Source organism: Lepisosteus platostomus, chromosome 4 (assembly GCF_059453375.1).
Source record: "Lepisosteus platostomus isolate fLepPlt1 chromosome 4, fLepPlt1.hap1, whole genome shotgun sequence".
NCBI classification, from domain to species: Eukaryota; Metazoa; Chordata; class Actinopteri; order Semionotiformes; family Lepisosteidae; genus Lepisosteus; species Lepisosteus platostomus.
In genome coordinates, this window is record NC_142614.1 from 7047569 (window position 1) to 7061447 (window position 13879).

At 53.0% G+C, this 13879-nt stretch overlaps 1 protein-coding gene across 3 annotated transcripts; it reads right to left on the reverse strand.

Annotated features, from left to right (window-relative positions):
- Positions 1-482: 482 nt before the first annotated feature.
- Positions 483-13594, reverse strand: ache (acetylcholinesterase (Yt blood group)). 3 transcript variants are annotated; one of them, XM_088627964.1, is made up of 6 exons: positions 13315-13594; positions 10221-10466; positions 5902-7347; positions 4586-4778; positions 4119-4297; positions 483-3446 (listed from the first exon to the last, which is right to left on the reverse strand). In XM_088627964.1, exons 3-6 carry the CDS (start codon positions 7316-7318, stop codon positions 3325-3327), a joined length of 1911 nt encoding a protein of 636 aa, XP_088484090.1. In that variant the 5' UTR covers positions 7319-7347; positions 10221-10466; positions 13315-13594; the 3' UTR covers positions 483-3324. The 3 variants fall into 3 exon arrangements, with proteins under 3 accessions (XP_088484090.1, XP_088484089.1, XP_088484091.1); XM_088627963.1 differs by lacking the exon at positions 10221-10466 and having other exon boundaries at positions 13315-13592; XM_088627965.1 differs by lacking the exons at positions 10221-10466; positions 13315-13594 and adding an exon at positions 11246-12411.
- Positions 13595-13879: the final 285 nt, after the last annotated feature.

The following is a 13879-nucleotide window of genomic DNA, read 5'->3' on the forward strand; positions in this document are numbered from 1 at the left end:
AGCAGAGGAGGAGAGAGAAGAAATGTGCAGAACGAGAAGGAAAAGAAGAGAAGAGAGGGAGAAGGCAGTGTGGGTTGGAAAAGGGGAGAGGAGGGGTAAAATCAAGATAAAGAGGGGCAGTTTGGGGAGATAGAGAGAGGAGAGTAGGGATAAGAGAGATCAAGGAGGGCCAGATTGGGGAGAAAGAGAGAGGTGGGGTAAAATCTAGATAAAGAGGGGCAGATTGGAGAGAGAGGGGTAAGAGAGAGGTAAAGAGGGGCAGATTGGAGAGAGAGGAGTAAGACAGAGGTAAAGAGGGGCAGATTGGAGAGAGAGGGGTAAGAGAGAGGTAAAGAGGGGCAGGTTGGGGAGAAAGAGAGAGGATAAAGAGGGGGCAGATTGGGGGCAAAGAGAGAGGGAGAGAGGGGTAAAGAGAAGAAAGGGGGGAGAGAAGGAGGGAGGTGCCACACACTCACAAGCACGTGTACAACAACAAGCTGTGGTGTATTTCACTTTTCCTTTATTGTCACTGCTCTTGGTGGGTGCCAGGAGACCGGACAGGATACACAGTTATGCCATGCAGAGTTTCCAGACACCGCAGTCAAATCAGATCACTTTGGCACATGAGGGGGGGGGGGATGGCAATGTCTGGAATGATCCCTGTTGAATACTGAAGCAGCACTAACAGGTTCACAGATGACCGGCGGCACTGGGTTGGCGCCACCACCTACAGAGAAAACGACACATTTCCTTGGCTCATCAAAATGAAACACTGGGTGCCCTCTGTGTTCTTCACTGCACTGGGCAGCACCTCTGAGGGCAACAGCGCAGCGACCGAGGGGTAATTATCTTCTCCAATGACCACGGCACAGAACCCCTCCTCTGACAGGCAGTTGGGCTCCTCCACTGCTTCGAACCCCATCGCTTCTCGCGAAACTGTGGGCCACGCTGAGAGTCTCTGCCCCCAGAGACAGAGACTGTGCGCGGATCTCTGCCCAGCGGGATTCCAGACATTCACTGAGCACACAGGGGAAAGTCCTGTATTACTCCTGACTTTTCGCAGGATTTTGTTTTTTTGCAATATCTTGCAGGATACTACTACACCAAGACAGCGCAGGCATCCCTCATTTCTTCATATCTCCCCAGTGTGGTGCCCGCGAATTCCCCCACAATATGGAGTGCAGGGAGATATGTGAAAGGATATGGGTTTCTGATCCACAAAATCCTTCAATCGAGGTGTTGCTACCAGACGGTGCTGGCCCCTGACGCTGACAGACTGACGCGACCTCACGCGTAAAAACAAACTAACGAGTGCAGACGGATTTCCACTCATTATTTCCGAGCCTGCGAGCAACAGCAGTGGTCTAGATCCCGGCACTCGACAGCAGGAATCTGGCGCGTCTCCCGGCGGCACACATCACAGTGAAAAAGAAAAGGAAAGGAAGGCTGCAGTCCTACACTCCCACCGCCAGAGGGAGACCAAGGACAGTCTATTAAACCAGCTAAATGAACCGTCGCCGCAAAGGAAGTCCAGGCCTGGCGGTGTGCTTTTTCTCAACTGGGCGGAGAGTTCATATGCTCACACAGAGACGCACACGCCTCAGCGTAAATTGGTAAAAATATAATAATAATTAAAAAAAAAAAGAATTAGCTCTACAGTCATATGTAATGCATGTGGTAGGTTAAAGTGCAAACAGAAAATACAAAATATGACACTTTAATTTAACCGTTTCCAGACATTGCCATAGTAATAATAATCTCATACATTTCATTGTAGTTATTATATATTAAATATCCTTAATAATTATATTCTATTATTGCTAACATCATCAGTATAATAAATCTTAGAGCTGCTATAATAGTTTCCCATCGCAAACTCAACAGGTCGGCACGCGGCTATGTTACAGTGAAAGGACAGTCACGACACTGGGAACACGGGGCGCGGGCTCGAGGCATGCACGAGGGCTTTCCGGAGGGGGTGCAGCGCGACTGCTGCCCCCTGTTGGACGAGGGGCGTCCGGAGCGGCCGTCTCTCCCATTCCCGCTCTCGGCCGAAGCGCACACGCGTTCTCCCACATCCGGGTGATGGACCATCTTCCGTTCCGTCGGTATGGACAGATGATCTGTTCGGCTGTTTCGAGTACGAGCTAGGATTTTTTTTTTGAAGTTTACAGCTCCGCTATTCTACACCAGTGTAAAAGACAGAGAGGCCATTGAGGGGAGAGAGACATGCACTGACACAAAGTCAAAAACCAACCAAATACACGCTGGGAGACCCTCTGACCATTCAAAACACACCCAAGGACCCGTAGCACAGTGTTTTGTTTATACAAAATAATGATATAATTTAGAGACAGACGGGATTGAGGTCAGAGGTCACACTGAGAGGATCCAGATAAAGGCCAGACAGACAGTTTGGAATTGCAGAAACCCGTACCAGTAAGAGAAATCGGCTGGACACACAGACAGACAGACACCATTTTAAACTGGATAAACCCGTAAGTATCAGTGAGGTTGAATGAAGAGGCAGACAGAAGTGTTAACCTCGCTCAAGATGGACTGGTACTGTGTGCGAGTGCGTGTGTGCACGATGTCACCTTCTCTGCCTGTTTGACTTCTGCTCTCTCTAGGGGGTTAGGGACTGGAATAAATTAAAACCCCTCCAGTAAGATAACCAGATCCCATCAATTACTGGGGACGGTGAAGGTCTGGAGGGGACAAGCCCCTTGCCCAGGTGAGGGGTGTCAAAGCAGCTGAGATCCAGTCCACCTGCAGCAGAAAGATGAGTCTGAGTGCTCCGGGCTCCACAGCCAGGACTTACAGGCCAGTCCTGATTGTCCATGCTCAGATAAGGACAAGGCGGGAACAAGCCACAGAGAGAGAGAGACAAAGTGATCAGCAGGCTGATGTGAAAGGTTCTAGTGCGCACACACACACTGACACACCAGCACAGAACACAAAGAGCTCAGTGCAGGACTGACAGTGTGAATCCTGCTTCCTGGGTTGGCTCAGCAGCTTTGATTGGACCCACAGACAGACAGACGGAGGGACAAACAGCCAGACAGGCTTCCGCCTGCTGGAAAAATAAAGTTAAAGTGAGAACGACATCAAATGTCTCATTTACACAGGATCCGAGTGTGCCTGTCAGTGGAGATCTCCCAGTCAGACCCTGATACACACATGCACACCGACAGACTGGCGGTCCAACGCTCCTGCACAGCAGCCCACTGCTGCAGAGACCGGGACCCTGGCCCTCTGAGAGCGACACGCACACAACCTGCTACAGGCGCATTCGCTCACACACACAGACATATACACACGCGCGCTCCCGGCGGGGATCAGAGTTCAGAGGTCGGCGCAGCGCTCCTGCTTGCTGTAGTGGTCAAACTGGCTCTTCCAGTGCATCATGTAGGAGCTCCAGCGATGGAACTCCACCTTCCACTGCCTCTCTGCCTCGTCGATGTTGTCTGGGAAGAGGGAGAGGGAGTGAGGAGCACGCGCCGCTGTGCCTGGAGCCCTTCTGCTCTGCTAGCTGAGCATGTCTTTCCACTGCACTACCCCAGAGCTATTGGGGCTGCAAAACCACCCCCCTCCCCTCCCCTCCCTCACCCTGCTCTTTCTCTAATGAGAACCTAATCCACTTACGGAGAAGAGGCTTCTGCAGAGCTGCCCGGGAGGCAGAGAATGGACATTGAGCTTTTTTTACAACGTTGTCACCCTGTGTATATCTCTCAGTCTTTGAATACTTCATTTCACAGCATTCCGTGTGTCCACAGTGTACAGTGTTTGGAGTGTCTATAGCTGGACAGTACTTGGTATGTCTGTGGCGATGGTGTGATAAGCATAGTGTTTATAGCGTTCAGTAAATGTAACTGTACAGTGTTCAGTGGGTCTATATGGACACTTCTGTGACTGTGGCAGCAGTCTGATGAGCAGAGTGTGTACAGTGTTCAGCAGGTCTACAGTTGTGCAGTGTTTGGTACATCTGTGGCGGTAGTGACAGAAAAGAAAACAGAAAAGAAAATTATCTATCTCTTCCCCTACAGTCTGATTTCTATAAATAATACATGTGCTGTTCTTTTGGCTTAAAAGACTGCAGAAATCACAGCTGAGATTCTGCAAAGGGGTGGACAGCTTACCAGTGATGTTGAGCAGGCGGGGCAGGAATCGGTTCCAGAAGGCACACAGCTGAGTCCTGAGCCCTTGGTGGACTTTCAGCGGCTCCATGTTCAGACTCACGTAGCTCTGCTCTCTGGCAGTGAACACTGGCCACCTGCTCCGGGGGTCCACACTGCCATCGGCGTTGATATTGGGGTTTCTGAGAGAAAGACGGCAAAAGAGAGAGTAGGAGGGAGGGGGCGAGCAAGGAAGAGTTGGAAGAGGGAAAGAAAAGAAGTAGAATGAAGCAGGAGGAGTGAAGACGTGGCCGAAGTCGCAGAATAAGTCCCGACCCCTACACCCGACAAACACTCCATCCTCTTCTGCCCCTCTCTATTGACTCCCCTTGTGCTGATCTCATGCAGTGCCTCTGTCTCTCACACACAACACCCTCCACCCCTCCCTCTCCCTCTCCCTCCCTCTCTGAGCCTCCCATGCCGCCCCTCACCCAGTCCGCGCGAAGTTGGCCCAGTATCTCATGATCCTGCGGCTCAGCTTCTCCTCCTCGGCCGTGTAGTTCAGGCGGCTCTCGAGCGGCAGCCCGAAGACGAACTCGATTTCGTAGCCGTGGATCACGCCCATCCACTCCGGCCACACCAGGTTGGAGGCCCGGTGGTCGAAGAAATAGGCGTAGACACTCCCTGCGAGACAGGGAGAGCGAGACCACGGAGAGGTGAAGCGGACAAGGGCGAGGGGGAGAGTAACCGTTTAACAAGCCAAGAAACTGGAAATGATCAATCCTAATGGGGATTTCAGACGCCTGCTGACCGCAAAACGCTTGGTTTACTCTTACCATGAGGTTGCCCTGTTGTTCTTTGTGTAGCGGAGCTAGTTCGGATATGGTGACGTCATCCCCCTCACTGCGCATAGCGGGGACCTCAGCTGCCTGGGGCTGGGGGGGGGGTCTCCTTTAGCTCATGCGGCTGGTTCCCTGTTGCGTTACGCCAGAGACCCGGGTTCGCGCCCCCAGGTGCCGAGGGACGGAACGGGTGGCGGGGGGCACGACACCGCGCGGAACCACGACGGTCACATTGGTGCCGTGACCCGGATGGGAGTGCCCTTTGCCGAGGCGAAGTTCAGCAGGGGAGGGTGTAGTGGAGCTAGTTCGGATACGGTGACGTCATCGCCCTCAACGTGCGTAGCAGGGACCTCAGCTGCCTGGGGCTGGGGGAGGTCTCCTTTAGCTCATGCGGCTGGTTCCCTGTTGCGTTACGCCATAGACCCGGATTCGTGCCCCCCCGGTGCTGCGGAACGGAACGGGTGGTGGAGGGCACGACAATGCGCGGAACCGCGACAGTCACATTTGCAGGTACCCATGCAAAAGTGCTTGTCTCAATGTTAATTAAAAATAAATTGTCATATTTTGCAAAGGCTCCCAAAAGAAATAACTCTGATGAGCTGTTCTCTTCCTGTGATCAGGGGGCACACACAGTGGATGGCACACCCAGTAACTAGGCAATGTTTGTCATAGGAAAGGTATAGGAGGCTATATACTGTACATGTTAATTTCATTCTGTATAAGGTAGATTTTTAAATTCCTGGCCTGTCTTAAAGCATCTTAGGGATTTTGGACCAATTTTTGCATGATACTGAAGCATCTTTCTATGACCTAGATCTTCTAAAATAAATGACAAACCAATAGAAATCTCCATCAGAAAGAATATATTGTTCCCAGTGATTTAGGGCATTTTAAGATCCCGTAAAATCATTCCACTTCATCCTTATCCCAGACACCCCCCACCCTTTACATGTTGATGCCTCTACCTGCAGCTCCATCTGGTCCTGCAGAACTGCCTGCTGCTCCGGAGGATGCTGGAGACATGGAAGAGGCCTGCGCACGGAGGGAGGCATGCTGCGCGTACGAGCTGGCGAAGTGCAGCAGGGGGCAGATGACGTTGTGGTCTCCCACGATGTCATCCATGGCATCCCGGTTCTTTTTTGCGTCGTTCTCGTCCATCCAGTCGGTGTACTGCAGCACCACCGCCTCCAGGCCGATGTCGTTGGCATGGGGAACGCTGAGCTTGACCCCCTCGAGGAAGTCCTCCCGCGTGATGAGGCTCTCGTTGTCCTTGCTGAACCCAGGGGCCCCATAGAGAAGGAAGTAGGACCCCTCGTCACGGTTGACACCCAGGAGGATCTGGGTGTCCTTGAAGTTGCCCGAGCTTAGCATGGCCTCTGGGTTCTCAGGCAGGACCATGCCATCCACCATGGGCACGAAGGAAAAACGGAAGAGGCTGTTATAGGGAAGCACAAGCCACTCCTGGTCGATTAGGTCCTGAGGCTGGTGGGACCGCAGGCAGTCCACGATCTCAGTGTCATTTCCTCCTTGGCAGCCCACTAACTTGGCCAGGAGGGTGGCCCGGCGGCGGGCCTCTGCAGGGGTCACCGTGGCCCAGGGGCAGTTTGGCACCCCGCTCTGCATGATGGCCCTAGTAAAGGTGGGGCGGCTGTCTGGGGAGAGGAGTTGCATGCCCACTGAGGCGCCTCCTGCACTCTCCCCAAAGATGGTCACCTGCTTAGGGTTGCCGCCGAAAGACTGGATGTTATCCTGGACCCACTGCAGCGCCATTCTCTGGTCCAACAGACCCACATTTCCGGGCGCCTCCGAGGAGCCGTGCAAGGCTAGGAACCCAAATGCCCCAACGCGGTAGTTCATGGAGACGACAATCACCTTCTCGTAGTGAGCCAGATAGCGCCCATCATACACATCGAGGGAAGAGGAGCCGCTGTAGAATCCTCCCCCGTAGATCCAGACCATGACGGTGAGGTTGTTGAGCCGTGGGGACGGCACCCATATGTTGAGATACAGGCAGTCCTCACTCATCTCCCGGTTGGGATTCCACATCTCGGTGCCAGGGAAGCCCGGATAGGAGGTATCCACGTATTGATAGCAGGTTTTAGGGTATGACGTGGCCTCGAGGACCCCCTGCCAGGGCTTTTTGGCCTCAGCCCGGCGGAAGCGCATCTTGCCCACAGGGGGTTCAGCAAAGGGGATGCCCAGGAATGCGTTGATGTGACCCCTGTCGGGGACGGTGAGGCGCACCCCCCTCACACGCCCCAGCCGGGTGGAGACGGTGAGTTCAGACTCCCTAGCATGGGAAGGGCAGGAGAAGGGCAGGAGGAAGAGGAGGGAGAGGGGTAAGAGGAGTAAGGGGGGAGAGGAGGAGTGCAGCCTTGTCATGTCTGAGGGCTGCTGGTCAAGATGAGCCTCTGCAGGAGAGAGGAAAAGAGAGAAATTTGTCTGAATCCTCTTTAGTTCTGCTGATACCCTCTGTTTAATTAAGGCCTTTTACACTCACTGGCCCAAATGTTAGGAACCCACACCAAATACCGGTAGGCCTCTCAAAACCAGCTAGAACAAAACATGCCATGCAAAACATTCCACATTAATGAGACGTATCTGCTGCCCTGTCCCTTAAATTGCCTTCAGTTCTGGTTTAGATGAACATTTTTGCTGGTTTTCTGCAGTTTTGAGGGCTGAGAGACCATTCTGGCCAGGGAAGTCTGTACATTACGCCTCAAGCCCAACCTCTTCGCGCCTGTCCACTTGCAGGGTGTCACGGGTCTCACTGATCAGACACAAGCCCCTGTTACTTCCCATAAACGCCAACGCACAACTGAATTACCCGACCACGCCCCTCGCCCTGCACCACACCTCCCGTCAACCCACCACTTAAGGTCTCCTCAACTGCACTCCCACGCTCAGTACTGAGTTCAACCTCACCGGGCTACGTTCTCAAAACTACGCCTAGAAACCCATCGTCTCGTGAAACTCTGAATACTTGACCCACGCTTTCTCTCGACCACGATTATTGACTACGTGACTTGCCTAAGTAAACCCGGCTTCTGCTCTACTTTATTTCTCCCTCCAATCTTTGGCCAAGCACCGCATAGGGTCCTATCTTCTTTGTCGTGACCAACTGTATCTAACACAGGATATTTGCATAAGCCAAGGGGTTCCTAATAACCCGGCCACTGAAAATAAAACAGCGCCAAAATCGACTGTATTCGCATGTCCTGAATAACCGATGACAAAAGTGTGGCTTTTCCTAACTGACTAACTCTCCTCGACACGGACATGTTTCTATACAGTGACTGTCCCCAGCCGGGCCCAGTCCTGAAAAGTTTTGTGTTGTTTTTCCTCAGAAGGCTGCGCTCCTGTCCCGCAGCACTTTCTAGCGTTCTCTGCCGAGACACCAAAAAAGCCGGACTTGGGCCAAGTTTAAAAGAAGCTTCCAGCCGTATCCCAGGCAACGGCCCGTAAATCAAACTCGGTTCCACTCGGAACGCGTTTCTTGTTTGGCGACCGGCGCGGGCCGACGTCCTGCAGAGATATGAGCGCGTTTGCTGCGAGAGCGGAGTTTTGTGTGAAAAACCCGAGGCCAGCTGTTGGTGACATCGAGCCCTCCTGACTCCTTGCAAGCTGTCCACCCCTTTGCAGAATCTCAGCTGTGATTTCTGCACTCTTTTAAGCCAAAAGAACAGCACATGTATTATTTATAGAAATCAGACTGTAGGGGAAGAGATAGATAATTTTCTTTTCTGTTTTCTTTTCTCAGGACACTTGAACCCTACAGGCTTCTACCTAGGAGGCTGGCTGGTCACCCTGACCTGCGCCGGTTGGGTTCGGCTCAGATGATGTGCGCAGCAACAGGCCGAATAAATCCTGGTGCACCCACGTCCCTTTCCTCCCAGAGGAGAAATGGATTTTACCTCCTCTCTCCCCTAAAACACACAAGCAGCCCCCCCCCCCCACACACACACACTTTGTTGTTGTTTTCCGGTGTTGTGTGGGTTGCCATGGCGATGGGATTAACATGTCCAGGAAAACACGGGGATGGCTGGGATGCCTGCTATTTCTGGCCCCCCAAACTCTGCGCCTCTCTATTTCGGTGTTCACACACTCACTCACTCACACACACACACACATTCAGACTGACAGCTGGGCCAGCCAAGTCATTACAGCTACGCGCTGAGAGGGAGGGAGAACCGAGAGGGAGAGGAAAGCGAGAGGAGACAGGGGGATGAGACTGAAGGAGAGGGAGATGGAGAGGAGGGGAAAAGGGAGAGGGAGAGGACGGTGGGAGGGACAGAGCGGGAAAGGGGCAGAGACGATTGAGAAGCTCATATATTTTTGTTGTTTTTCATTTTACACTTGGCGGGCCATGCAGGGCTCCTGTACAGATGCAGCTGTACTCTCCTTGTTTTGCAGACTGGCAGTCTGCAGAGACAATAGCAGTTTCTCAGAGATAACCTCTGGCTGATACCTCCTTCGCCTTTTGAAGGCAGAGAGAGGCAGAGGCGTTTGTCCACGGAGAGCAGTGAGGTGCTGGTGGTGACAGACAGCCTTGCTGTTTCTGTGCCCCGATATTAATATCCAGGCAGACGAACAGCTGGCAAGAGGAAGCAGGGGCTCCCATCCTGAAAATAGACCCCGGAATCTGTGTGTGGAGTTCACATGGGGATCTGTTTCAGTTTGGGATTACACCAGGCTCACTGGTGCCCATGTAGTGAGCGTGGCGGGGAGGGTCACACAGCAAGGCCTCAGGCCCGCTCTCTCTCCATGGAGCCTCACTCCGAACTGCGCGCCTGTTGCCATAGAAACCCAGCCCCGGCCTGCCATCCCCAGCCCTCACTCCTCCTGGCAAGCCCGTCTCCCCGTCTCTCCCTCCTTCACTCCTCCCGACTCGGTGCGCCTCAGGTCCGCTCTTGCCGCGTTTTAAGTGGCTCCCACGACCCACGACCCACGACGGAGAGACAGATGTTGCGGAAAGACCTGCGGCGCTCGCGGTCCGGCTGCGAGTTAGACGTCACTAACACTGTCATCTTATCATGTATTCGTTCAGAAAGACGACTGGTACATGTCGAGCGTGTCTCCACACTCCAGTCCAGTCGTTCCTTCCCAGTACTGTTTAAGGCTCTCTCCCCGTGAGACAACTGGCAGGGAGTCGCCAGACAACAGCGAGCGAGAGCCGTGTAAGGCGAAGCATTAAAAATTTCGCACTAAAAACAGCACTGCACAGACCACGTATTTCTGTCGTATGCGATATATTTTTAAGTGGATATTTATTTTTAGGACAGACCTGGGGTCGCTCGGAGTAATCCCGGTCCGCTGGCGATTGCGCCTAATGTAGATCCTGTGATCTGCCGCGCCGCTGACACAGCCCGGTCGCGTTGTCACTCCAGCCGAGATGACAGTTTGACGAGCGCAGGGGAATCACCCCCCGCCCCCCTCCAAAGCTTTTCTTCCAGGAGAGGAACTGCTCTGTTACACGCTTTGTGTAATAATTCACATCCGACGCAGCACGCAGCAGCATGGGCTCACGGCTCTGGGACGAGAAGTATAGGGACTGCCCCGAGAACGACAAACAAACACATGACGGCTAGCGATGGGACCTCATACAGCTTCATCGTTGCTCTATAGGCAGGGTAACATCATAACAGCCCTATAAAAAAGCGGAGCAATAATCAAAACCATGCTAGACCCAGTAGAATTGTCTTACAATCGTAACTGTCAGCAATTCGGCGCTCACTAAGAAGACAATGATTACATTAGACTCTGGAAACCAGCTGACTGGAAGGGCGATGCTCCTCCAGCAGCTGTGTAACAGCGGGAACTGCAGGCCAAGCAGATGTGTTCTGCAAACATCGCTGGCGATTAGAGCTGACCTATATAAGGGCCGGGCAACGAACACCCCTCCATCTGTTTTCTAACCGCTTCAGCCAATTCAGGGTCGCGCGGGAGCCGAAGACTATCCCGGCAAGCAGCGGGCACAAGGCAGGGTACACGCTGGGCGGGACGCCAGTCCGCCGCGGGACACGCACACACGCACACCAGGGCGAATTTTCTCAGAGCCAATTAATCTACTAGAATGCGTTTGCACTGTGGGGAGAAACCTGATCATCTGGAAGGAAACCCCACACGAACACGGGGTAAAACATACAAACTCCACACAGAAAGCACCCCCAAAACTGATCTCGGGGCCCCAGCGCTGCGAGGCAAAAGCGCTAACCCCTGGCGCACCGGCGACAAACTGGACGATCGCTGTTTTCCGGTTTTAAGCTCAATCACGGAAACGTTTCTCTTGTTTCATTTCAATAATTCAACCTTTTGACTTTCGTCGGAGATGCGAAGCCCTTTCCTCTTGCTCGTCCCCGCTGTCCACACACAGCTTCAGCAGCGAGCACAGACGAACATCGGGAGTAACTGCACTTGGCGCTTACTGAGGAAAACACATGAGTTCTATATATACACATCCGTCCCAGGTGACTTCATGCGCGCTCGATCTAAACCATCTGCTGCCAGAATCACATCAAGTTGACCTGTTACGTGATTTCCCCGTTCAAAAGCGTGGGGTTGGGCGGTGCAAATCCCGATTGTTATTGTGAATTAGTGAATATTTATTTGAGGTCGTCAAGAGCAATTCCAGCCCACTGGCGATGAGGCAGATGTTTTCGATAAGCAGTGTTATCGATAACAGAAACCCTTCGCGAAAAAAAAACAAAAACCCGACTCCGGACGCCCAGCGTCGCTCTGCTGTCCAGGCCTGATAGGTGCTGCTCACGAAGGCGGCTGGTCTTCGGCCGGTTCACTCGCTACGTGAAGGTGAGATCCCGCTTTTCGTCGTCCGCCTCCATATCGAAGACGACGACCGAGCGGAAATCTTTTACTGGAGCTATTTCTACAGCCTTTTAAAAAGCCGATAAATGAGACTGAAGGAGAGGGAGAGGGAGGGGAAGAGGACGGTGGAAGGGACAGAGTGATAAAAATCGGCGTGGACAGGGCGGTCACAGCCGTTTGGTTCCTGACGATATCATTGAACTCTTAAACCCGCCCAAGACGCCCGCACGTGCTCTCGCTTCGGACCCAAGACCCGTTCTCGGCACGAGACTCCGAACCCCGGGAGACCCGAGCTCCCCGGCTCTGTCGCCCCCAGACCTGCGGAACGACCTCCCGGAGCCCATACCCAGTGCACCGAGTGTACACGTCAGCCAGCACCTTCACGTCTTGTGCATAAGACGTACAGTACTCTAGCTTTTCGGATTCGTCTTCATTTTCCGTCTTCAGCTGCGCCCACGTCGTTGTGGTATTATTTTAGGATTTCGAGTCACGGAACGTGTCATACACTGTCTGTATAACAATATGCAATTCGGCGTTGAAACAAGCAGACCGAAAGCACTAAACTACCCCGTCTTGTATTCTGATTCCCGATTGTGCTGCGGTGTTATTCTCCCCTGGTATCGCTCTACAGACTCGCTTGCCTCCTGTGTTTATTTAAAGGGTTCAGCTATATTTGTCTGTCCTGGAAAATGAATGGCGGGGGGCGGGGTGCCGCGAGGCGAAGGCGTTGTACAGTAGGTGAGCTGGGCTCGTGCGACCCGGGGGCGCGCGTGTGACGGCGCCTCAGCCTTGACCGCAGCCCGTGCTTCAGAAACCTGCTCCGCTGGAGTTCGCGGCGCACAAGACACGCGCGGGCTGCACGAGCAAGAGACCTCTCCACTCTGAAGGTTTCCTCTTGCTCGAACGACCCGCCGCCGTTCTGCAACATTCACTCCACCCCACCACCAATGCGCAACTCTTTTCCCGGCGCGACTAACGCTAATCGCGCTGGATGGTCCGATTAGTGTTGATACCGTGAATGCTTCAATCAAAACGAAATATATACTATATCATAAAACAGGAAATCGTATTACTAGGAATATTAAATCGCTCCATTTCTTCCCTCAACTATCGTAGCATGCAACCGTAATAACCACCGTCATCATCGCCACCCTCTGAGTGTTTTTACGCTGTTCGGAGGCAGCTCACTGGAGCCAACAAAAACACTGACATCAAAGCAACTCAGGCCATCACACAGGGGCCACCCATTAACTACACTGGCGTTCTGCATCCCCAGAGTCCCCTCTATGTATAGAAGCGGCCGTGCCAAGTTGTGTACGTCCGGAATGTGCGGCATTTTCACAAATGCGCGCACACGGGCATACACACACCGACACACACAGGCGATCATGCCCTTCACTGTATAAACACGGCACAGCGCGCCAGCCGATAATACTGAATGTGCTCCACCTGCTTATTATCAGAGTGGTTAAAAAAAAAAACCAACAAGACTATAAGCTGTTTTTTTTTATTATTTTAAATTGTAAACCAGGCAGCCGTGCACTCAGTTACCGTACCTTAGGGGCTACCTGCTCCTGTTGGCGGCCGTCAGTCCGTGTCTTGTCTCTCTCTCTCCTGCTATCGTCTTCCTTGGCTGGGCTGGTTTGGGGACTCCGGCGGTCTTTGGACAAATGAGGGAGGGAGGGGGGACCGGAAAACAATGAAGAGAGACGGCTGTGGGAAACCGTCTGTCGCTTGCCGAGAGCACCGAGGCGGTCACGCTTCGCTCCGGACTCGCTCACTGCTGGTCTCTCAGAGCCTGCCTAGAATAAACCCCTCGGAATAAAAAAAGACGGGTTCTATTCTCGCGAGATCTCCCCCCCCTCCTCCTCTCCCCCCCGGTTCTGTCTAGTAATAAATATTGTGCGGCCACTGTAACATGCGCTTTTAATCCTAATAGTGGAAAAAAGAAAGACATTAAAAAAAAAAAAAGAAATCGGTTTCAATTTAATTAATGCGCTAGTCCGGGCCAGTTCCGTGATCTCAGCGCTGGCGTGAGCGAGTCTGGCGCTGTGGACGCGGGGATAACCCAGACATCCTAGAGAGGAAGGTAGCGTCTGTCAGATTCACGCCGGAATTCCC

Excerpts from the sequence above, each read along its gene's own strand:
- ache (XM_088627964.1), bottom strand. The coding sequence starts at position 7,318 with ATGACAAGGCTGCACTCCTCCTCTCCCCCCTTACTCCTCTTACCCCTC. Across the intron at positions 4,779-5,901 it reads AGGACCAGATGGAGCTGCAG|GGAGTGTCTACGCCTATTTC; the intron begins GTAGAGGCATCA and ends CCTGTCTCGCAG. Across the intron at positions 3,447-4,118 it reads CCGCCTGCTCAACATCACTG|ACAACATCGACGAGGCAGAG; the intron begins GTAAGCTGTCCA and ends CCCTCTTCCCAG.